Raw genomic sequence first — 26,462 nt, forward strand, 5'->3', positions numbered from 1 at the left:
CACGGTACAGGTACACGGTGCACGGCCACAGTGACTGAGGAGAGCTCAGTGAATCGGCCCAGTAATACTAAAAGGAATAAAACGGGAAGTAAAAACATAAATGGAAAGTGAAGCAACAGATTATTACAAGATATGGGTTCAACGATAAGGAAAATTAGGAGAAAAGTTAAACGGAAAAATAACTTAGGAGAGGTTACTGATAGAGGTGCTAAGATTCAAAATGGAGGTATAAAAGCCAACGTGAGGGTACTTTACCTGAATGCTCGTAGTATTCGGAATAAGGTAAATGAACTGATGGCGCAAATCATCATGAATGACTCTGATTTAGTGGCCATTACTGAAACATGGTTAAAGGATGTCACGGCTGGGACTTAAATATCCAAGGGTATCAAGCTATTCGGAAGGACAGAGTGGATGGTAAGGGAGGTGGTGTAGCTCTTAAGGATCACATCCAGGCAGTAGTGAGAGATGAGATTGGTGCTATGGAGGATAAGGTTGAATCCATTTGGGTGGAAATCAGGAATCGTAAGGCGAAAAAGTCATTGATAGGAGTAGTCTGTAGGCCACCAAATAGTAACATTACGATGGGGCGGGCAATAAACGAAGAAATAACTGATGCATGCAGAAATGGTACAGCAGTTATCATGGGGGATTTTAATCTACATGTCGATTGGTTTAACCAGGTCGGTCAAGGCAGCCTTGAGGAGTTTATAGAATGTATCCGTGATAGTTTCCTAGAACAGTATGTAGCGGAACCTACGAGGGAGCAAGCGATCCCTAGGTCTGGTCCTGTGTAATGAGACAAGATTGATTAATGATCTCATAGTTAGGGATCCTCTCGGAAGGAGCAATCACAATGTGGTGGAATTTAAAATACAAATGGGTGAGAAGGTTAAATCAAACACTAGTATTTTGTGCTTAAACAAAGGAGATTACAGTGGGATGAGAGAAGCGCTGGCTAAGGTAGACATTGTAGCTAAGACTTTATGGTGAAACAGTTGAGGAACATTGGAGAACCTTCCAAGCGGTTTTACACAGTGCTCAGCAAAGGTTTATACCAACAAAAAAGAAGGATGTGAGAAAGAGGGAAAATCGACCGTGGATATCTAAGGAAATAAGGGAGAGTATCAAATTGAAGGAAAAAGCATACAAAGTGGCAAAGTTTAGTGGGAGACTAGAGGGATTGGAAAATCTTTAGGGGGGCAACAGAAAGCTACTAACAAAGCTATAAAGAAGAGTTAGAGAGATTATGAGAATAAACTTGCTCAGAATATAAAAGCAGATCGTAAAAGTTTCTACAAATATATAAAACAAAAAAGAGTGGCTAAGATAAATATTGGTCCTTTAGAGGATGAGAAGGGAGATTTAATAATGGGAGATGAGGAAATGGTTGAGGAACTGAGCAGGTTTTTTGGGTTAGTATTCACAGTGGAAGACACGGTTGAAAGCAGAACTAGGGGGCATAGCCTCAAAATAAGGGGAAGTTGTTTTAGGACTGACTTTTGGAGGAACTTCACCCAAAGGGTTGTGAATCTATGGAATTCCTTGCCCAGTAAAGCAGTTGAGGCTCCTTCATTAAATGTTTTCAAGATAAAGATAGATAGTTTTTTGAAGAATAAAGGAATAAAGGGTTATGGTGTTCAGGCAGGAAAGTGGAGCTGAGTCCACAAAAGATGAGCCATGATCTCATTGAATAGCAGAGCAGGCTCGAAGGGCCAGGTGGCCTACTCCTGCTTCTAGTTCTTATGTTCTTAGTACAATCTGACCAGGATTCTAACATTAAGTCTAAAATTTTCCAGGGCATAATTTGTAGTTCAGGTATCCAGTTATTAAAGTCGACAGTCTATCGCACATAAACTCAGGAAGCTTTGGGGAGTTATCATCAGGCTCTCCAAACCATGATTAGGACCTATTGTTATGAAAATCCAACAGATTGGGACATGGCATTGGGTTTTTTAGTTTTGGCCCCAAGTCTACTGGGTTTAGCCCATTTGACTGGTTTATGGCCATGAAATACGGGGTCCATTAAAGTTGATGAAAGAGAAGTTTCAAAAACAAAAGGACGAAACCTCAATGTTGGATGCCCAAGAGCATCTAAAGGTGTTAGGAGCAAGAATGAAAATATGACAAACAAGCCAGGTCCAGAATATTCCAAGCTGGAGAGGAGGAACTGGTATTGTTGCCTTTACAGGGCAAACCTCTGAAAGGAAAATTCAGCAGCCCCTATTAGGTAGTTAGAAGGGTGAATGAGGTGACTTCCCTAATAGATACTCCGGACCGTAAGGAGAAGGACTAATTATACCACATACGTTGAAAAAATATCATCACAGGGAAGAAGATAGGAAGGAACCAGTGTGTCAGGTGGTAGAAGTAGTGGAAGAGGACAGAGGTTGTAAGAGAATAGTACGACTAGCAAATGTGGTAATACCACAACCGTTAGATACCATGTTTGCATACTTGGAAGAAGAGCAACAAAAAGATCTCATAAGGCTACTGCAAAAACATAAGATTTGTAAGGACACACCAGGTGCACTATATTAACTGGACATGATATAGATGTATGTGACTCCAACCCAATAACACAACATCCATATTTACTGAACTCAGAAGCTAGCTCAGATAGAAACAGAAATTCAATACATGCTGGAGAATCATTTAAATGAGCCGCATAAGGTAGTGGTAGTATCTAGTTCAGATAGGACAACCTGGTTCTGTATATACTACCAGAAGGTCAGTGCCATTGCCAAAATAAATTTGTATCCGATTCCCAGGTTGGCGAACTATATCAATAGGATAGGCAGTCTGAAAATCAATCTGTTAAAAGGGTATTGGCAGGTTCCTTTAACCCTCAAGGCTAAAGCTGTTGTGTCTCAATTCAGTGTAAAGTGATGCCGTTCAGATTTTAAAACGCACTGGCTTTCATTGACTCATACATCAAGTAGAAATGGGGGCCAGTTAAGCTCAGTTGGCTGGACAGCTGGTTTGTGATGCAGTGCAAGGACTACAGCACGGGTTTCATATGTTTTTCATGAAGGTCCACCTTCTCAATCTTGATCCTCACTTGAGGTGTGGTGATCCTCCGGTTATATCCCCACCTGTCAGCTCTCCCCCTCAAAGGGAAAAGCAGCTAAGGGTCATGGACTATGGTGACCAGACATCAAGTAGTGGCTAGGGTGTCCAACTGCATGGCCTATTTGGACAATGTGATAGTTTACAGTGACATGGAAGGAGGGTGTAGGAAAATTGTAGGAGTTATTTAAACAACTGAAGTTTGCTGATTTAATCACCAATTTGGTCAAAAGTGAGTTTGCAAAAGCAAAAGTGACCTACCCAGGGCACATTATGGGACAAGGAGGAGTAGTACGCAGAACAGTGATACACAGAATAGCCAAGGTTAGGCTGTTACTAGATTTCCCCGTTCCCAAAACAAAATGGAAGATTGAGGTTACTAGGCATGTGCAGCTTCTACAGAAAATGTTATCTAACATCAATACCACAACAGTACCTTCGACTGGTATGGGCCACAATGCCTGGAACAGCTTTTGAAAAATTGAGGGCCATATTGGTCAGCAAACCGTGTTGGCTGCCCCTGATTTTTCCAAACCCTTCAAAATGACCGTAGATGCCAGCGACTTGGGTGTGGCGCAATGTTCCTCCAGGATAACAAGTAAGGAATAGAGAGGCTGGTGGAATACTTTTCAAAGAAACTGGGCTCTCAAGTGAGAGCAAAACGCTGCCGGAGGATGCCGGGCGAGGCTTCCAGCGAACCTCCTGACAGGCTCCGTGCCTCGCGGGTTTCTCTGGAGTCCCGTGAGATGTCGGAGTCAGAGCCCCGCCCCAAATGGGCAGGACCGAATGACGATCGCGGAAGTAGGTCGTAAACCTACTTGTGACCTATTCACCCGGAATCCATTGGCATCCAGTGATTCTCCAGCCTCCCCAGGGAGGCTGCAGCCGGGCACCAATCAGTGCTGACCCACGGTTTGGGGTGGGGGGGGGGGCTCCCCCGGGCCAACGGAGACCCCTGGGTGGTCAAGGTAAGTGCAGGGTGACCGCCTGGCCCTCCCCTTGGAACGTGGGCACTTTGGCACTGCCTTGATGGCACCTTGGCACTGCTAGGCCAGCAGGAGTATTGCCTAGGTACCAGGGGGGCAGTGCAAGGGTGCCCTACTACCGGGGTGGTACTGCCAATGGTCAGGAGGCGAGGAGAGCCATGCCCATGAAATGAGGGTGGGACGGGTGTTTGAAGGTTGCGGGGGTGCAGGGCAGGTAAGTAGGGGCCGCTGAGAGGTTGGGGCGTTGATGGGTGGGGTTACTAGGAGGGAGGGGCTGCTGCAAGGGGGCTTCGAGGGGCCTGAAGTGGGGGGACCTCCAGGGACCCCATAGCGGAATGTCCTCACTTGGGGAGTGTACGGTGACATTGCGGGGGTCCCACAAGCTCACTTGGCGATTAGGGCATCCTTTCAAAATGGCGGCCCGATCTCTGAGTTCAGCTCCCCGGTGCTTAAAAAAAATTCTACATGTGGGCTAAACCAGTGAGAAACTCACCAGGATCCCCAAAAAGTGACTTAAGTGTCATTGAATAGCGATGCGGAACTCGCTTGCAGAGCAGCGGGAAACTCACTGAAAAGCCCACCACAAATTAACTCAGAAAAGTTTTAGGAGAATCGCACCCACCAAGTCTGTACCAAAGAAAGTACTCCAACATTGATAAGGATGTCTGAGCATTGTTACTAACATTTTGCATTTTCAGCATTTTGAAACTTGTGTCTGGCTATGATAAGCAAAGCCTGGTCTATACTGACAATCCGCTTGAGTTTGTGGAAAAATGTAAAAGCCAGAACTTCTGTTCTGTTGGAGTTTATTGTTGCAACCTTTCAACATAGAAATTGTGGATATTCCTCGAAAGGACAATATTATTTCGGATGCATTGTCACAAGTTTAAGTGCTGATAAGCAGCATTGTAACATTGGGGGAACTTATGCAGTGGGAAAGGAAGAAAGGATGAATGGATATATGTTTTGTGTCACATACTTTGTGATGAAATATCCTTTCAATGACGTTTCATCCCTCGGGGGTGGGGGGTGCTGTTTAAGATTCCTTGTTTATTTCCTTTGTTCCCATTTTTCTTTTATTTGATTATTTTGATCCATGGACCATTAATTGCGATGTGCATTTATGCAGAAGACCCAAGTGAAACAATCTGCTTCCCTGGGCGCTTGTGTTCCCAGGTTTTGTATTTTGCAGAGGAGAAACCAGACTATTCGTCCACCGAGTTGGTCTTTAGAAACCAGCTTTGGAGGGAGTTGGTTCAAATGGTTAACTGGCAACCAAATGGGTTGGCCAGGGACATTGTTCTGCCTGAAAACAGTCAGTGATTGGTTCCTGCGTGATACTTTTTGAGAGAACTTAGCAGAAGTGTTTAGACCTTTGAAGTGAAAGAAACTCACTCTCAGTCTCCTGCTTGCTGGAGTGAAAGAACTGCTCTATTGCCTGGCACACACTTTGCTGTGAAATTGAAATGATGCTGAGTCATCAGAGAAAGTAGACAACTTTACCAGAGAAAACTATCTCAAGCCTTGAAGGAAGAAGTACCAAAATGAAAGCCTGACCTTCAGAAAGGCATTGCCTGGAAGTCCTCCCAGTGCATCAATGATCCTTATCCTTTTATTTTTATTAATATGCCTTTCCCTTTCCACCACCCTTTCCCCTTTGTTGTTTGTTTGTGTGTGAAGAGTGGGGCGGGTTAGGAAGGCGGGGTTGGGAAAGGAATAGTCGATTACATTTTCTGGCTGTTTAATTATAATACTGTACATAATAGAAGGTTACTTGTGTCTTAAAGGTACAAACGTTGTGACTAGTTTATTGGGCTCAACCAAGGGCCTCTGGTATTTAAAATACAATCCAATTTTGCCTGTATTGCGACTCTGGGTCAAGTGGGGCTGGAATTGACCACCACTATGCCAGAATGTCGTGACACGCATGTAACTATATGTGTATGGTTGCCAGAAGTTGCCATCCAATTTACTCTTTAAGAACTGTGAGCACTGATGGTTTTATCATTACTTCTACAGCAAATTTGTTTTGGTAAGGATTGTTGGATAGCTACCTGTATTAAAAATATTGAACAAGTGATTATTTTTTCACTTCCTACTTTTGTCCCACAGACTACTGAACCATTATCACATCTTTACCCTCCTTATTTTTGATTGCCCGCCTTTGCAAGATGTTGAAAAATGGAATGATGTCCTCCTGACCAGATGGTTAGGGGGATTTGATGTTCCAGTTTTGTCTCACTTTCATTTGAATGTCATTGGAATAAAATAGCTTTATCAGTTCTCAATTTAGCCTCTAGATGGAGTGGTTCACTTTAACATGGTAAGAGAACAGTCTGCAAGTTTATCTGCTCTGGCTTAGAATATTAGGAAAGGTTAGGTCACAAAGTGCCACTTATAATTGGATTAAAGGAACAAGTCCATCAGGAAAACATTTTGCTTAAAGCTGAAACATGATCATATTTAAAACATCTGTTGGGAGTATAGACAAGTTAATGCTTCAGAAGTAATCCTTCATGAGAACTGATGAAGATTAAAATTAATATTGGACAACAAAATATATTTTTACATATAATTGTTGCAAGACTTGTCTTGATTTGCCCGCTTCAGAAGTAAAATAAAATTCAGTGGCTGATTTAGATATGCTATTAACCAATATTGAAAAAAATCATTATTCAAGACATTTGTTTCATTTTATCATTTGTACAAAAATCAGATCTGATAACATTATGATCTTTACACAACAGCAGTGCAGTACCTGTTCTTTTACTGTCTGGAAGGCAAAAGGGCTATTAGTTCCTTTAAGAAATCTTTGGGCGCAATTCGCCCAAGTGTCATTTTGGGCGGATTTCATGGGGTGATTCCTGGCAGGAGTTTGGGCGCGATCCAGATCTGTATTCACCCACACTTGTTATTTTTCCCCACACTCCTTATTTTTCCCCACACTCCTTATTTTTTTGGGAGCTCCCCCCCCCCCCCCCCCCACCACCACCACGGACATTGCGACTCCCCGCAAACATGGGCAATGTCCTCTATCCCGGAAGGGCAACCACCACCCATCATTATGTTCACGTGACCCCCCCCACCCATGCATGAGGTTGACCCAGCCCCACACCAAGTGTATAGGCATCAGGGCATCACCCAACCCCACTATGTGGTCACTGAATGGTCCCCCACCTTTCAGCCCCCCTCCCTTTGAACACCCACCCTTCATAATCCACCCACAAGCTTGAGGATGGCCCAACCCCACACCATGTGTAGACATTGGGATATTATTCCCCCCCCCCTCCCTTCCCCCAACCAAGTGAGCACATTCCACTATGGAGTGGCTGAATGTCCCCTCACCTTTAAGGACCCCCCCCCCCACCGGTTCAGGCCACCCCTCCTTTCATACCCCATCTTTCATGAGCATGTGACACTTGACAGTGCCAATCTGACAGTGCCAGCCTGGCACCTCAGTGCCAGCCTGGCACCTCAGTGCCAGGTTGCCACGGCCCTTACTTGTCACCCCCCCTCCCCAGCGTGGCCATCACGTTTTGCCGCCATTTTTGGAGACTAGTACTAATTAGCTCTGACGGGAGGCCTGGTCGATGAATGCCGGGAAACTGAAATGAAATGAAATGAAAATCGCTTATTGGCACAAGTAGGCTTCAAATGAAATTACTGCGAAAAGCCCCTAGTCACCACATTCTGGCGCCTGTTCGGGGAGGCTGGTACAGGAATTGAACCGTGCTGGTGGCCTGCCTTGGTCTGCTTTAAAAGCTAGCTCTTCAGTGGTGTCAAATGGGCTGCACATATTTAAATAAGCATAGCGACTCATTTAAATATGCATATCTGGTTCATGCTGGGCATGATTCAGGTGGCTTTGGGCGGAGCGGGTTGGGTGCATTGCACACGGCTCGGCGCCCAACACAAAACCCGTTTTTGGCGCCTCCTGCTATGTACCCTGCATAACTGGATCAGCACGAGGCGCAATGCAGTGGAAAAATCGCCCCCTTTGAATCAGGGCAAGGTGATCATCCTCTTGCTGTAATATGAAAGTCTAAGGTTTTGATCATTGAAAAGACCACCTTGAATACCTTCCTAATTGACTTACAATCTATCCCTGGGGAAATAAATGCCCAGGTCTTCCAGTCTCTGGATAATCAGTGACCGGATGTACACCCCAAATATATGCCACAGGACACACCAGAAGTCCCAATGTGCTGACCCTGTGGGAATTGCCTGGGATGTTTGAACTTCATGGGCAATACCCCTGCTCTTCTGGACCCTCCAGGAATGTCTCCAAATCTGAGCTGGAGACTTTGGATAGTTCCCACTTACGTGGATAGTTACATAGGAAATTTTAGGCACGTTAAAACTTAATCTAACACTTGTGCAATTGCAGAACTTAACTCTCAGATTCTCACATTGACCCCCCAACCCACCCACACACACTAATTGATTAGCGGCCATCATCTGATCCTCCCCAGAACCGACTTAACTAGCCCCTGTCATCTAACTACTCCCTTTGATCTGACTGCCCGCCCTAGCCCCTCACTCATCCTAACCTTTTCTCTGTCGCATTTCAAAGAACATTTTGGATATTTAAACTCTTACTAGAATATGGCAGCTGGTTCTGGAAAAAGCGTGCCTTGTTTTTGCACAGATTCTCTCTACTGTTCCCTCCGAGGTTTCCAGCACTAAACAAGTTTGCCATCGGCGGATTGTCTTGAAAAATCGGAGAACGTTAATTTTGCAATTTGTTTATTTGGGCCAGAATTAGAGGTACCAGTTCTGAATCGAACATTCGGGCAAAAAACCTAGCGCATTCATTGAAGCAAGCTCTGAATCACAGCTGCAGATCCTCTAGCCACCTACAACACACTACTGTCGTTTTCAATCTGCTTCCACAAATGTTTGCCTGTCTTTATCTCAAAAATGGATCCCTTGTTTCTCCATTTTAGCAAAGTTACCAACTTTATTAGAATCTCAATGGCCTATATCTTCCTGGTTCCCAGGCATCACATTTAGGGGTACCCCAATGATGTGCTGGGGAATTACTTTAGGAAGTTCCCATGTAAGGATTTATCCAGCAATTGCCCAGAAGTGCCAACTTCCTCTGGACGCGTGAGGCTGGGACCATGCGACAGAAGTGATTTAAATCGCTAATTTTGGATCATTCTGACAGTTTTACCTGATAATTCCTGAGTTAGAGGAAAATAATTCCTTCTAACTCCAGAGTAAGTATTTAAAGACCCAGACTAGCATGGGACAGCCCCTTCTCTCCCCGCACCCCCGCAGCAGCCCATGTGACCTGGTCCTCCACCTCCATCCCCCTTACGATGTGATCCAGCCCCCTTAGGACTCCTCTTGGTTGTTGGGTTGTGCGTGCACTGCCCACTGCCAGCCTCTGCATACACACAACTACCAAGGCCTGTCAGGCAGCAGAAGGGTTTTAAATTGATATGGAGAAGGTATTGAGTAGGGTTATAGTCGATAAAGCACCAGGACTGTTGAGATGCATCCAAGGATACTGAGGGAAGTGAGAGCGTAAATTGTTTCGGCACTGACTATAGTTTTCTGAGCTTCCTTCGAATCAGGATGACTGGAGAATTGCGAACATTTACGCCCTTATTCAAAAAGGTTGTAGGAGACAGAGGGTGATGACCGAAGTCTGCTTTAGTGACATGGAATATTCCAGACACTAATGTCCAGTGGCGTATCATAGGGACCTGTGCTGGGTCCCCTATTATTCATCATTTATAAAAACTACATTGATGACTGTGAGGGATTGGATCAGTAAGTTCGCAAATGACACAAAGATTGGCCAGGTGATTAACAGTGCAGTTGAGTGTTTTGGGTTATAGGAAGATACAGACTGGATGGTTAAATGGGCAAATAAGTGGCAAATGGAATTTAACCCTGAAAAGTGAGATGATGCACTTTGGAAGGAGTAATTTAACAAGAAAGTATTCCATGAGCGGCTTGACACGAGGAAGTTTTAAGGAACAAAGGGACCTTGGCATGTTTGTCCATAGATCTCGGAAAACAAAAACACGTTAATCGGGTGGTGAAAAAGGCATATGCGACACTTAACTTTATCAATCGAGGCATTGATTACAAAAGCGGGGAGGTCATTGGAGTTGTATGGAACTTTGGTGAGGCCACAGCTGGAGTACTGTGTGCAGTTCTGATCGCCACATTATGAGAAGGGTGTGATTGTAGTGGAGGGTGTGCAGAGACGATTCACCAGGGTGTTGCCTGGGATGGAAAATTTAAGTTATGAAAAAAGGTTGGATAGGCTTGTGTTGTTTACTTTGGAGCAGAGACAACTGAGGGGGGATCTGATTGACATGTACAAGATTATGAGGGGCATGGACAGCGTGGATATGGAATAGCTGTTCCCCTTTTCATAGTGACCCTTTGTTGAAGGGTCAGTCATAAGGGGACACAAGTTCAAAGTGAGGGTCAGGAAGTTTGTGAGATTTGAAGAACCTTTTTTTACCCAGAGGACGGTAATGGTCTGGAATGCACTATTTGGAAGGTGGTGGGGGCGAGATGTCTCACATCCTTTAAAAGGTACCTGGATGTACACTTGGCATGTCATAACCATTCATGGCTCTGGGCCAAGTGCTGACAAATGGGTTCAGATAAGTAGTTCAGGTCTTTTTCACGTGTCAGTGCAGACTCGACGGGCCGAATGGCCCCTTCTGCCCTGTGATCCTTTGAAGTGTGAAGTGATTAATTTTGGTATGAAGAATGTAGAGAGACATTATCAAATAAAGGGTACAATTCTAAAGTGCGGAGTAAAGGATCAGAGAGACCTGGGTTTACATGTGGTCTCCTACGCTTTATCAGTAGGGGCATAGAGTAGAAAAGTAAAGACGTTATGTTAAACCCATATAAAATACTGATTCAGCCTCAGCTGCAGTATTGCATTCAAGTCTGGACACTATACTTTGAACTCCTGTACTTATGTTCTTTGGCAAAAATATATTAAGTTTACTGAGGGCGGCACTGTAGCACAGTAATTAGCAATGTCGCTTCACAGTTCCAGGGTCCCAGATTTGATTCCTGGTTTGGGTCACTGTGCCAAGTCTGCACATTCTCCCCCTGTCTTCTTGGATTTCCTCCGGGTGCTCCGGTTTCCTCCCACAGTCCAAAGATGCTAAATTGCCCTTCGTGTCCAAAAAAGGTTAAGTGGGCTTAATGTGTTACGGGTATAGGGTGGAGGTGTTGGTTTAAGTGGGGTGCTCTTTCCAAGGGCCGGTGCAGACTCGATGGGCTGAATAGCCTCCTGCACTGTAAATTCTATGTAACCAGTTTGAAATTTGATGACTAAGTCAGTGATATTCAAATTTACCATTGATATTTTATCGCTTTCTCTTACAGTTTCCAAGTTGGGGATTTAGTGCTTATTATCTTGGATGAACGTCATGATAACTACGTTCTATTTACTGTTGGCCCAACCCTTTACTTCCTGCATTCAGAATCATTGGGAGCATTGGATCTTAAACCAGGTGAGCAAGTAGAGGTTTGAATAATCGCATTTATTTGTCATGCATATGGGGGAGAAGGGAGAAAAATAATGTCCTTTTAATGGATCAACATTGATCAACATTGTACTAATGTCATGTGGTCATTCTCGCATTTGTATGAGCAACAGAGGGATTGTTACTTAAGTGCAGGTTAGCTGTTTTCATATCATAGGCAGCAGTCAGAAAACTGTACTTGTTTACGTTTTTCAGCAACTCATTCTATTCTCGTTGTGCATACCTTGAATATGAATAGTAGGAAAAACAGGTAAATAACTAAGTGTGGTGGATACCCATATTGCAAGGTTTCTGTGACTTTCAGATCGAAGGCTTTCATTTTAACAAGTCTGCCAGTGTTTCCGAATTAAGTATTCAGCAGACATTGGGTGGATGAGTACTGGAATCTTTCCCTAACATTTCTCTACTTGTCATTGAGCAGGTGATGAGTGTAGGTAAATGATTTGTGTAACGCTGAAAAAAAGAGACCTGCAGTCGCAATTTATTTTCTTACACTAATGCAAAATTTCAAAGGAGAGCAACAATTTAGGCTGCATGAGAATAAGTGCTGGTTTGTTGACAAGTAAACTCTGACGGGTCAAGGCATTGCCATGGAGAATGTGTCAATGAAAAGTAAAAACACGACTGGTATTTTTTACTAACAGCATGCAGCCGTCAAGCCAAAAAAGAAGTTCTACCTACCACACAAATAAGTAATGCAGTTATGAATGCCAGTCCCTGTGTGATACCAGGTACTTAAGTTATACATCCCAATAACCGGTAGATCTGATTAAACAGCAATTTCCTTTTGCTGTTCGCAATAGGCAGAGTACTTACTGTACTTGACCAGTGCGTGCTTGCAAAACTCAGAACATAGAATCACATGTAATGTTGGATATGGTGATGGGATTGTTCAGCACGTCCTGTCTGCAGTATGCTAAGAATTACACTAACAACCAATTTCAAACTATCAGTCAAGTTTGCGATATGGCTCACCCATGCCCACTAAAAGCTACATCTATATGTAGGGTGAAAAAGACCTGTTCAGGCATGGCACCTCTTTTGAATTAAACAAAAGCTTAGACAATAGTTCCCTTGTGCATTCTCCGTGGCAATGCTTCGACCAGAGTCAACATGCCAACAAATCAGCACTATTTCCTCATGGAAGTCTAAATTGTCGCTCCCTTTGAACTACTTTGGCACTCTTGAGCCTGTCCTGATGAGTGTGAGACAAAAAACTTCAACAGCTGATCTCTTTATTTTTTTAGCAATACTCCAGTTCTGTGCTGCCACGCAACAAAATGATTTTTGTTTGCCATGGTTGAAGCCTCAACAATTCATTACTGGGTTATTTAAATTCACCCACCCATCTATATGCTGATCATCTTTATGGGAGAGATTTTACAGGAGGTGTGTGTTTGACGGAGGATGTAGAGGTATGGTGGGTGAGGGTCAATGTTCATCCTCAATATCCCTCTGAAACTGACCAGAATTTCAGGCATGTTATGTGCACAGGAACACATGAAATAGGAGCAGGAGTATACAATATGGCCCAATGGGCCTGCTCTGCATTTAATATGATCATAGCTGATCTTGGGCTTCAGCTCTGTTTTGCTGCCTGCTCCCCATTCCCTTAGTTCCCTGACACACCAGAGGTTTGTCTAGCCCAGCCTTAAATATATTCAGTGATGAACATCCACAACTCTGGAGATAAATAATTCTAAATGTTCACAATGCAACCCTTTGAGTGAAATAATTCCTCATCTCAGTCAAAATGATTGACCTCTTATCTGGAGACTTGTGTTCCCATGTTTTAGACTCTCCAGCTGGTGAAAAAAGTCTCTCTGCATCCACCCTATCAAATCCCCTCCGAACTTTGTAGGTTTCGATGAGATCACCTCTCTTGCTTTTAAACTCTTCCAGAACATAAGCCCAGTTTACTCAGCCCCTCTTCTGGGGCAGGTGTGACCTGTACAAGAAGGAATGGTTGCATCTAAACTGGAGGGGCACAAAATCCTGACTCAGAGATTTGCTAGAGTCACTCAAACTAGTATAGCAGGGGGGTGGGAACCAGAGCGCTAGCTTAGAAGGTGTAATAACTGAAGGGGAAATAGAGAACAAAAATAAGAGAACAACATCACCCTCAAACGCTGTGGTTTGAAGTGTATTTGTTTCAATGCCAGAAGTATGGCAGGTAAGGCAGATGAACTTGGAGCACTTATTAGTGCTTGGAATTACGATGTTGTGGCTATCCCAGAAACATTGGTAAAGGAAGGGCAGGATTGGCAGCTGAACTTTAGAGGATACAGATGCTTGAGGAGAGATAGAGGGGGATGTAAAAGGGGTGGGGGAGTAGCATTACTGGTTAAGGAGAATATTATTCCGTACTGCGGAGGGCACTTTGGAGGGCTCATACAATGAGGTAGTCTGGGTAGACAGGAAGAGGAAGGGGGCAATCACAATGTTGAGCTTTTATTACAGGCCCCCCAACTGCCAGATAGAGGAGCAGATAGGTAGAGGGATTTCAGATAGGTGCAAAAGTAACAGGGTTGTTGTGGTAGGGGATTTTAATTTCCCCTGTATTGACTGGGCCTCACTTAGTGCTAGGGGTTTGGATGGGGCAGGGTTTGTAAGATGTATCCAGGAAGCCTTCTTGATGCAATATGTGGATGGTCCAACTAGGGAAGGGGCAGTACTAGATCTGGTATTGCGGAATGAGCCTGGACAGGTGGTTGAGATTTCAGTAGGGGAACTTTTTGGGAGTAGTGACCACAATTCCGTAAGTTTTAGGGTACTTTTGGACAGGGATGAGGGTAACCCTCGCGTTAAGGTGCTATACTGGGGAAAGACAAATTACAATAACATTAGACGGGAATTGAAGAATTTGGATTGGGTGTGGCTGTTGGATAGTAAATCAACGTCAGATATATGGGAGTCTTTCAAGCAACAGTTGATTAGGATTCAGGAAAGTCACGTTCCTGAGAGAACGAAGGATAAGTATGGGATGCTTAGAGAGCCATGGATAAAGAGGGATATTGTGGACCACAAAAAGAAAAAGGAGACTTTTGTACGGTCTGGAAGATTTGGGACAGTCGAAACCCTTGAGGAGTATAAAGAAAGTAGGAAGGTACTGAAGCGTGAAATTGGGAGGGCTAGGAGGGGCCATGTAAAGTTGTTGGCAAGTAGGATTAAGGTGAATCCCAAAGCTTTTTATTCATATGTAAAAAGCAGAAGGATGGCCAGGGAAAGGATTGGACCACTTAAGGACAGTGGAGGAATCTTATATGTTGAGCCAGAGGAAATGGGCGAGGTACTAAATGAGTACTTTGCATCAGTATTCACCAAAGAAAGGAACTTTGTGGAAGATTATTCTAGGGTAGGGTGTGTGGACAATCTGGATCATGTTAACATCAAAAACGAGGAGGTATTAGGGGCGGGATTCTCTCGGCCCGGGGCTGGGTCGGAGAATCCACGTGACCGGCGCAAATCGCGCCACACGATGGGCCGAGCGGCTGTCGTAAAAAAAACAAGTTCTCAGCCGACGGGAACTCAGTGTGGAAGGGTCGGGGGGCGGCCTGTTGGGGTTAGGGGGGTCCGCCTCCGGGGGGGGGGGGGGGGGCTCCGTTGTGGCCTGGCCCGCGATCCGGGCCCACCGATCAGCAGGCCGGCCTCTCTGGCTGAGGGCCTCCCTTCCTCCGCGCCGGCCCCTGTAGCCCTACGCCATGTTGCGTCGGGGCCGGAGCATTGAAGAGATACACTGCGCATGCACGGATCCCGCGGCGCCCAGATGATGCCTGGATCTGCAGTTGGAGTGGCGTGAACCGCCCCAGTGCCATGCTGGCCTCCTGTAGGGGCCAGAATTGCTGATCCTGAGGCTGAGTTGATGTCGTCAAGAAACGCGACGGCGTTTCCGACGGCGTCACCACTTAGCCTCAGGATCACAGAATCCCGCCCATGGTCTTTTAAAAGATATTAAGGTAGATAAGTCTACTGAGCCGGATGGGATTTACACCAGAATACTGAAGGAAGCATTAGCTGCAGGTGAGATCCCAGAGGACTGGAGAATAGCTAATATGGTACCGCTGTTTAAGAAAGGTAGCAGGGATAATCCTGGAAACTATAGGCCGGTGATTCTCACGTCGATAGTAGTAAATTATTGGAGAGTATTCTCAGGGATAGGATGTATACCCATTTGGAAACAAATGGACTCATAAGCGATAGGCAGCATGGTCGTGCCTCACTAATTTGATCGAGTTAATTGAGGAGGTGACAAAGATGATTGATATGAGGAGGGCAGTGGATGTTGTTTACATGGACTTCTGTAAAGCCTTTGACAAGGTGCCGCATGGCAGACTGGTACAAAAGATGAAGTCATCAGAGGTGAGGTGGTAAGATGGATACAGAAGTGGCTCGGTCACAGAAGGCAAAGGGTGTATTTCTGAATGGAAGGTTGTGACTAATGGTGTTCCACAGGGATCGGTGCTGGAGCCTCTTGCTTGTAGTGTACAAAACGATTTGGAGGAAAATGTAGCCGGTCTGATTAGTAAGTTTGCGGCCGACACCAAGGTTGGTGGAATGGCAGATTGTGTTGAGGATTGTCAGAAGATACAGCAGGACATAGATAAGTTGGAGACTTGGGCAGAGAAATGGCAAATGGAGTTTAATCCTGACAAATGTGAGGTAATGCATTTTGGTAGGTCTAACATAGAGAGGAAATATACCATAAATGGCAAAACACTTAGGAATATAGAAAGTCAGCGAGATCTGGCCGTGCATGTCCACAGATCTTTGAAGGTGGCAACACAAAGTGGACAAGGTAGTCAAGAAAGCATACGGAATGCTTGCCTTCATTGGACGGGGCATCGAGTATAAAAACTGGCAAGTCATGCTACAGTTGTATAGAACCTTGGTACGGCTGCGCTTAGAATATTGCGCACAATTCTGGTCGCCATACTACCAGAAGGATGTGGAGGCTTTGGAAAGGATACAAAGGAGTTTTACCAGGATTTTGCCTGGTTTGGAGGGTGTGAGCTATGTGGAGAGGCTGAATAGACTCTGACTGTTTTCATTAGAAAGAGGAGGTTGAGGGGTGACCTGATAGAGGTCTACAAGATTGAGAGAGTCTTGGATAGAGTGGAAGGGTAGGCATTCTTTCCCAGGGTGGAGGGGTCAGTTACCAGGGAGCATAGCTTTTAGGTCCATGGGGCAAAGTTTAGAGGAGATGTGCAAGGCAGGTTATTTACGGAGAGGGTGGTGAGTGCCTGGAACGCGTTGCCAGGGTAGGTTGTGGAAGCAGATACATTAATAGCATTCAAAAGGCATCTTGACAAGCACATGGATAGGATGGGTATAGAGGGATATGGCACAAGGAAGTGCTGAGGGTTTTTGGCAAAGATTGGTATCATGACCGGTACAGACTTGGAGGGCCGAAAGGCCTGTTCCTGTGCTGTTTTTTTCTTTGTTCTCTCATCATAGGACAAACCTCTCATCCCTAGGACCAAACTAGTGAAACTTTGTTGCACTGTCTTCAATGCCAAGTATATTCTTTCTGAAATCTGGTGACCAAAACTACACACCAGTATTCCAGATTTAGAATTTACAGTGCAGAAGGAGGCCATTCGGCACATCGAGTCTGCACCGGCCCTTGGAAAGAGCACCCCATTGAAGCCCACGCCTCCACCCTATCCCCATAATCCAGTAGCCCCACCCAACCTTTATTTTTGGACTCTAAGGTCAATTTAGCATGGCCAATCCACCTAACCTGCATATCTTTGGACTGTGGGAGGAAACCGGAGCACCCGGAGGAAAGCCATGCAGACACGGGGGGGAACATGCAGACTCTGCACGGGCATTGACCCAAGCCGGGAATCGATCCTGGGACCATGGAGCTGTGAAGCAACTGTGCTAACCATTGTGCTGCCCCAAAGGACTCCTCAAAGTCCTGACAAATACAGCAAGACCTCTTTATTCGTGTACGCCAGTTCCCTTGCAATAAAGGCCAACATGGCATTTGCTTTCCTAATTGTTTGCTTTACTAGTATGCTGACTTTCTATTCCTTGTACAAACACACTCAAATTGCTTTGAACATCAACACTTAAAGTTTCACATCTTTTAACTAATATTCTGCTTTTCTATTCTTGTAACCAAAGAGAATAATTTTAGCCTTCACTAAGTGATACTCCATCTGCCATCTTGTTGCCCACACTGTTGACCTGTCTATATCTTTATGCAGCCTCTTTGTATCCTTCCCACAATTTACCTATAAAACATAGCCGCCACATCCACTATCTCTGCAGCTATTTATTTTAGAACAGTTGAATTTAGGCCATCAGGTGCTGGGAGTTTGCCAGACTTAGTCCCTCACGTTTTGCCATTACTTTTTATCTGCTACTAATTACCATTATTTCCTCACTTTTTAGCCTTTTAGTTACTCCTCAGGTGTCAACCTTGATCAGTGGGTAGCATTTGTGTTGTGGGTAGCATGGCAGCACAGTGGCCAGGGTCCCAGGTTCGATTCCCCGCTGGGTCACTGTCTGTGCGGAGTCTGCACCTTCTCCCCGTTTTTGCGTGGGTTTCCTCCGGGTGCTCGCGTTTCTTCCCACAGTCCAAAGACGTGCAGGTTAGATGGATTGGCCTTGCTAAATTGCCCTTAGTGTCCGATAAAAAGGTTAGATGGGGTTATTGGCTTACGGGCATAGGGTGGCAGTGAGGGCTTAAGTGGGTCAGTGCAGACTCGACGGGCCGAATGGCCTCCTTCTGCACTGTATGCTCTTTACTCAGCAGGTCTGGCAGCATCTGTGGAGAGAGAAACAATATTGACATTAAGTTAAATATGACTTCTTCAAGCACAAATACTGCCAGACCTGCTGAGTAATTCCAGAATGTTGTTCTTGCTTACCATGAAATTATTTATCCAAGCTAAAATTGACCCTCCTATTGCAAGAGTGTCAATTTTGTTAAAGCTTTGTCAACTGCTTTCTTAAAGTCCATGTGGACAAAATCCACTATATTCCCTTCATCAAAAATATGATTAGATTAGTCGAACACAAGGTACTATTTCAAGTCTCTGCTGGCTTTCCTTAATTAACTCAAACCTCTTCAAGTGGCTGTTGAAATGAAATGAAAATCGCTTATTGTCACAAGTAGTCTTCAAATGAAGTTACTGTGAAAAGCCCCTCGTCGCCACATTCCAGCACCTATTCGGGGAGGCTGGTACGGGAATTGAACCGTGCTGCTGGCCTGCCTTGGTCTGCTTTAAAAGTCAGTGATTTTGCCCTGTGCTAAACCAGCCCCTGTTAATGGTATTCCTGATTTTTGTTTTTAAAGCCTAACCCAAAAGTGATGCTAAAATGACGTGCCTGTAGTTACTGTGTATGTCCTTCCACCCTGTGTGCAATCCTGTTGTACTCTTTTCCCAATGTCCAAAGAATCTTAAGTCCTTCCCTCCTGCACGTTGCTTCAAGTCACTCCTTCATGGACCATATCTTCCCATTTCTAATGTCCCTGGCTTGTGACACTGGAAGTAATCCAGATACTGCATTCAAGGCTTGGTCTTGACTGCAGTCCTTCAAAGTGTCATCATTCCCAACAGTCAAAATGTTGAGTACCAGTTTGAGAGTGCACACACCCAAAAGATTCCTGCACTCCCTGTCTCTTCCTGTGCTTCAGGAAGGCCCTACTAATCTACTAACCTGAACACACACTGCCTGTGGGATACATTGCTGGGATGTATGATCCATGAAACTGATAATTCACAGTGAGTCCAGCTTCCCCTCAAGCTTGGAAACAGTGAGCTTGAATTCAAAACCCTTGTAATGCATGTTGCCCAAGACAGTGACATATCCTAAAGTTCCCACATGGCGCAGGTGCTGTAAGCAAAAGGTCCTGTTGAGGTTTAAATTAAGTTAAATGATAAATGCAAATAAAATGAACTAAATTTTAGGAAGAGATCCACCCTTAAACCATTGAAACTCCCTCACTCACCAAATATCCTGGGATTAGCACTCTGTAGGAGGAATATTCTGTAGGACTGGACTGCCTGCTCGTTACTCCTTTAGGCATTTGGATGTATGGACAATTTGAAGATACCGTTCCTGCTCCTGGCTGTGAATTTCCAGTAAAGAACACTGTAGTTAATTGCAGTACCACTGTAGTAAATCACCTGATCTATCAGTGAGATTTACTTTATGGTCAGCTGCTGTGCATTGCTTCACTGTTGACTACAAAATCTGGTTCAGTAGGTTACCTGCTTTTTATTTTGGTGACTGACAAAGGTATAATATTTAACAAAGAAAGTATCAAAGAATTGAGTAGTTACAATTGAATGAACGAGCGGGCACAAATTTAAGGTAATTGGAAAAAGAAGCAATAGGAACATGAGAAACTTTCTTTATGCAGCAAGTAGTTAGGATCTGGAATGTGCTGCCAGATAGTGTGCTGGAGGCAGGTTCAATTAAGGCATCGAAGGGGGAATTGGACTATTACCCGAAAAGGAAGAATGTGCAGAGTTATGGGAGAAGGCAGTGAAATTCCTTGAGGTGCATTGCTGATTCAGAAAGCCAACGTAGACATGGCAAGCCAAATGATCACCACCTGCACTGTGACAAAATTATGATTCTGGATATTGAAAAATTTAATGAGAAGAGCAGAAAGGGCAACGTTCAACTTTGAATTGAAAGCCACACTTATGCAGTACTTTTCACGACTACTGGACATCTCAAAGCGCTTTACAGCCAATTAATTATTTTTTGAAGTGTAGTTATTGTTGTAATGTAGAAAACACAGTAGTTCATTTGTGCACAAACCTCCACAAACAACAATGTAAAAATAACCAATTGATCTGTTTTTGTGATGTTGTTTGAGCAATAAATACTGGCCTGGACACATTGGATAATTCCCTTTCTCTCGTTCAAAATAGTGGCATGTGATCTTTTTATATCGGTGCTGCACAAGCCTTGATTTTCTGCTCCAATCCTGGAGTGGGACATGAACTTGCAGCCTTCTGACGAGTACTACCTACTGAGCCACAATGCAAAAAATTGTTTCCCGATTGATTGGAAATTGATTCTTTGAAATATCAACTGTCCTTTGAATATACGACTTAAGAGGAGTCGGCCATTCAGCTCTTCCAGCCTTCTCTGCCACTCAATAAGATCATGTCTGATCTGATTGTGACCTCAACTCCAACTTCCTATCTGTCTCCCAAAACCCTTGACTCTTGTTTATAAAAAACAACTATCTAATTCTGCATTGAATAAATTCAATGAACCAGCCTCCACTGCTTTCTGTGGAAGTGAATTCTACAGACTTTAAAAACCCTCAAAAACAAATCTTCATATAATTTCATATTCTCTTTCTAGAAACCAGCACTCGCTTTAGTTATTCTTTTCCTGTTTAAATATTTGTAGAATCACTTCAAAGTGGGATCTCGAATGTCCCCTAGATTTAGTCTGTCCCTCAAGAGGAAACATCCAGCCGGTATCCACCCTGTTTAGTCCCCTCAGGATCTTGCATTTTTTTAATAAGATAACCTTTCATTCTTCTAAACTCAAATGGGTATAGGCCCAACCTGCTCACCTGTCTCAGTGAGGTTAGCCCTTCATCCCAGAAATGTGGCGAGTGAACCTTCCCTAAACGGTTTCCAATGCAATTGAAATCCGTTTCAGGTAAGTAGATGGAAACTGTGCACAATACTCCCAAATCTTGTCTCACTAAGGCCTTGTGCAGCTGAAGTAAAAATTCCCTTTTTTATTCCATTCTCCTTGTAATAGACCTCAACATTCGGTTTGCTGCCTTAAATCATTTGCCATACTAACTTTGTGATTCATGTGCCAGAACGTCCACATTCCTCTGGTACCACGGAGTTCTGCAATGTCTCAATCTAAGTAGTGTACTGTCTTTCTGTTCTTCCTGCCAAAATCACATTTTCCCACATTATATACCTCATTTTCCAGAGCTGTCCATCCACTTAACTTATCCATAACCCTTTGTAACTCTTACCTCTTCTTGACAACTTACACCGCTATCTATCTTGGTGCCATCAGCAAAATTGGCAACCATACATTTAGTCCTTTCAAGTCATTGATCTCGATTTTAAATAGTTGAGGCCCCAGCATTGGCCCTGTGGCACTTCACTTGTTAAAGCCTGCTAACCCCAAAAAAAACATTTTACCCTACTCTTTGCTTCTTGTTAGCTAACCAATCTTTACCCATGCTAATATGTTATCTCTACACTCTGAGTTCTTATTTTGTGCAATAACCTTTGATGTGGCATCTTATCAAGTGTCTTTTGAATTCAAAGTAATTACCAATACAGGTTCCTCTTTATCTATTTTGCCTGTTACTTCCTCAAAGAACGCCAATAATTATTTAAATATGATTTCCCTATAAAAATCATATTGACTCTGCCTGATAGTATCATGATCTTCTAAGTACCCTTGATAGTGGGTTCTAGCAATTTCCCTATGGCAGATGTTAATTTAACTGACCTGTAGTTTCCTGCTTTCTGTCCCCTTCCCTCCTTGAATGAAGGTATAATGTTTACTATGTTTGCATCCGCTGGGACCTTTCCAGAATCTGAGGAATCTTTGAAAATAATAACCAATGCCTCTACTTTCTCTGCAGCTAATTCTTTTAAGACCCCAGGATGCAGGCCATCGGGCCCTGTGCACTTGACAGCCTTTAGGTCTAATAGTTTTCTCAGCCTGGTTCCCTGGTGATTGTTATAAATTCCCCTCCCTGGTTCATTTCTGATTTTCAAGTATTTTTGAGAAATGTTTGAACTCTTTACAGTGAAAACAGACAAAATAACGATACAACACTTCTGCCCTTTCTTTGTTTTCCAGTATCAATTCCCAGATTCTCTTTCTAGAAACCAGCACTCGCTTTCGTTATTCTTTTCCTGTTTAAATATTTGTAGAATCACTTGCTATCAGTTTTCAAATTTCTACCTACCTTTCTCTCTTATGGATTTCTCCCCCTTTATTATTTGTTAGTCTTTGCTGGTTCTTAAAATCTGACCAATTTTCTGACCAACCACTAATTTTCACAGATTTGCATATTTCTTTTAATTTGATACTATTCTTAACTAACTAATGGTGCCCCTAAAGTCTCTTTCTCACTGGGACAAAGTCAAGAAATATCTCCTTAAAAGTCTGCCACTGCATCTCCACTGTCCTATCTTTAAACCGGGGTTTCCAGTCCACATTAGCCAACTCTGCCGCCATGCCCTTATAATTAGTTTTATTCAGGTTTAAAATGCTAGTCTTAGACCCTCACTCATCCCACCCCATCTTCAAACTGAATGTGAAATTTTATAATTATGATTTCTTGACACATAGCTGCTGTTTTAACATGAGGATATTAATTAATTATGTCTTATTGCACATTACCAGGTTCGGAATAGCTTGCTCGCTCTGTTTTTTTAATAATCTTTATTGTCGCAAGTAGGCTTACATTAACACTGCAGTGAAGTTACTGTGAAAAGCCCCTAGTCGCCTTTTCGGGTACACAGGGAGAATTCAGAATGTCCAAATTACCTAACAGCGTGTCTTTTGGGACTTGTGGGAGGAAACCAGAGCACCCGGAGGAAACCCACGCTGACACAGGGAGAAGGCACAGACTCCGCACAGACAGTGACCCATGCTGGGAATCGAACCTGGGGCCCTGGCGCTGTGAAGTAACAATGCTAACCACTGTGCTACTGTGCCTGTTTGGTGCTAGAGCGAACTGCTCTAGGAAATTGACCCAAATACACTCTAATGAACTTATTTTCCAGACTACCTGTGCTGATCTGATTTTCCCAATCTACATGTCTTAATCTCCTTTTGCAGCTCTGTTTTTGTTGATATTTCTCTGTTATGTGCCTTGGAAAGTTTTATTGTATTAATTTGTTTTATTCATTCATGAGATATGGCATCGCAGGTTAGGCCAGCATTTATTACCCATCCCTAATTGCGCTTGAACAGATTAGCTTGCTAGGTTATTTCAAAGGGCATTTAAGAGGCCACCACATTACTGTCAGCCTGGAGTCGCATGTAGGCCAGACCAGGTAAGGATTGCAGATTTCCTTTCCTAAAGGGCATTAATGAATCAGCTGGGTTTTTGTGATAATCGACAATAGTTTCATGGTCATCTTTGGACTTTTAATTCAAGATTTTTATTGAATTCAAATTTTGCCATCTGCCATGGTGTAGTTCAAATCCAGGTCCCCAGAGAATTACCCTGGGCCATTGGATTACTAGTCCAGTGGAAATGCTGTGGCGCCACTGCCTATCCCTATTAATATATGTTGTACCTTTGTGAATGCACAAAATATTAAAAACGAAGTTATGTATACATATGGAGCAAAATTCTCCATCCCGCCCCGCCACATTTCTGCCCCGACCCTCCGGCGGGATGCTCCGTTACACCGGCCGGTCAATGGGGTTTCCCATTGTGGGGCAGCCCCACGCCGTCGGGAAACCCCCGGGCGCTGGCAAAACGGAGACTCCCGCCGGCGGAGAATGACGCCCATGGTGTGGCTCTAGTCCATTATTTTAAGATTGGACAGGACTGATAACTTAAGTGAATAGGATGGCGGAGTTATTAAAGAAAAGTCTATTCTGTTCCATTTAAGTACATTCAAGAGACTTGCATTAAGGTGCAGTCCATATGGGTACAGTGAAGAAATGGCACAAACCTTGATGTGCAATACAAGCTGAATAGTGAGACACCAGTCTCTGGGCAGCACGGTGGCACTGTGGTTAGCACTGCTTTCTCACAGTGCCAAGGACCCTGGTTCAATTCAAGCCTTGGGTGACTGTCTGTATGGAGTTTATACGTTCTTCCTGTGTCATCGTTAAGTAGATCAGCCATGCTAAATTTCCACTTGGTATCCAGGGATGTGCAGAAGAGGTTATGGGGCTACGAAGATAGACCGGGGTGGATGAGGGAGTGGACATGGGTAGAGTGCTAATTTGAAGAGGCGGTGCACACTCGATGGATCGAAAGGCCTCCTTCTGCACTGTATGGATTCTGAGTCTACAGAGGAGATCAAAAAACAGTTGAGTGATATAAAAAATCATATTGGATGATTTTAACTATCCTAATATGGACTAGACTTAATGAAATTCATATATTCAAAGTAGTGGAAAGATAGCGTTAGTTCCTATACCAATATGCTTTTAGTCTAACGAGAAAAGTAACATTTGATTGCGTTGCCAAATGAAAAAAGATACGTGTGCACACTTTTGATGTCAAATGGACTCGTCACCATATAGTTAAAGAGATTAGTGTGCATGCACCTTGCAGCTGCTAGATGAGTATGGAGCAGGCAGATCATGACATTAATCAGCATTTAACATAGATTTGACACCCTATTACAGCTCCATACTTTGATCTACTCTGATGTGGAGATACCGGCGTTGGACTGGGGTGAGCACAGTACGAAGTCTTACAACACCAGGTTAAAGTCCAACAGGTTTGTTTCGATGTCACGAGTAGTGACAAGAGTAGTGTTGATCTACTCTAACCTCTTATGATGTTCAAATGTGAGAACTTGAGGGACTCACACCCCCACCAGCTCATCAACAATTTAGCAGTCCAGTTGCAGGATTATTTCATCTGGCTCGTGCTACACATATTACTGGTCTATGGGGAGTGGTCTGGCTGGTTTTGAAGCACTTTTTTGATAATTTAAAGGCTTGCGTACAAAATCGGTTGCTTCTATACATTTGTAGCTTAATATTTCTCTTGGCTTGGAGCATGACTTGGGAGAAGAACAGAAGTCACACAGCAGGTTAAGCTACTAGAAGATGGAGTGGGATGGACAAGGGGTATCAATAGGAGGCCATATCTGCCCAGGGTGTTCAGGGAGCAGTCCTCTGACCTGGATTTCAGTGCTGACTAATCTTGAGATGTATGCGCATCACTAAGGTGGATGTGTTCATTAAAATCTACTGTAGGGCAACTAGGGATGGGCAATAAATGTTAGCCTAACCAGCGACACACACATCCTGTAAATGAATTTTTAAAAACCTCCAACCTCTCAACAGGGCAAGAATTCTTTGCGAACGACTACAAACTTTAGTGTTTCCACCTCCTTCCAGGCTTCTGCTGGAAAAATTTGCAAAATTGTGTTTTCTGAAATACTTGCTGTGCAAGGGAGATCACGTGAATGCTCTGCAGAAAGACGTTTCTTAATGAAATTGCTTCTTGCTGGAGAGAAGCAGGTGGAGTGAGCACAAGGGTTTGCAAGGATTTAAGGCGTCCCAGTTGTGGCGTGCCATTGACTACATATGCATTGCTTTATGTGCAACTGATGTCAACTCAGACAAATACATGAACCAAAAGAGTTTCTATACCCTCAACGTTCAGCAAGTATGATCACAGCATATCGTGCAGGTCAATGCCCTGTATCCTGGCAATAGTTAGTCGGGAAATATTCACTCTATGCCTTTTGTATTTCAACCACCTCAGTAAACCCAAGGGTGGTTACTATACAACTGATTACATGGCTCCTGACTCTAGTTTGCAACCATTGCACAGGGTCAACAAGAACCATGCTTCCACAAGAAATCTGAGAGCATGCAATTGGCATCCTAAAAAAAAAATAACAATTCTGTTGCTTCAATGGCTCTAAAAGAGCCTTGCTATACTTGGCCAAGCATGTTGCAAAGTTTATCATGGTATGCTACACATTACACAACTTTGCCATTGTGGAAAAACCCTTCCAACCAACTATCAGGCAAGAGCTGAGGAGGAGAAGAGGAAGCAAAGCTGGAACCTAAAAATCCCCTTTCTGCCTAGGTCGTACAGGCTTGAATGCCTACTCCTCTTTGATTAGTATACATGGTAAATTAATTCAGCCGCAATGCCTGTAACCTGACTCACCATTCACTAGCAGTTCCATAC

The 26,462-nt window shown here is 43.8% G+C and overlaps 1 protein-coding gene across 3 annotated transcripts in view; it reads left to right on the forward strand.

Moving 5' to 3' along the window:
- rb1cc1 (RB1-inducible coiled-coil 1) overlaps positions 1-26,462 on the forward strand; it is a 250,378-nt gene that overhangs the window by 199,455 nt on the left and 24,461 nt on the right. For all 3 annotated transcript variants that reach the window (XM_072467777.1, XM_072467778.1, XM_072467779.1), the window contains one exon: positions 11,430-11,557. In XM_072467777.1, the coding sequence (XP_072323878.1) occupies positions 11,430-11,557 (128 nt within the window). The remainder of the gene's footprint in view (positions 1-11,429; positions 11,558-26,462) is intronic.

This window comes from Scyliorhinus torazame, chromosome 11 (genome assembly GCF_047496885.1).
Source record: "Scyliorhinus torazame isolate Kashiwa2021f chromosome 11, sScyTor2.1, whole genome shotgun sequence".
NCBI classification, from domain to species: Eukaryota; Metazoa; Chordata; class Chondrichthyes; order Carcharhiniformes; family Scyliorhinidae; genus Scyliorhinus; species Scyliorhinus torazame.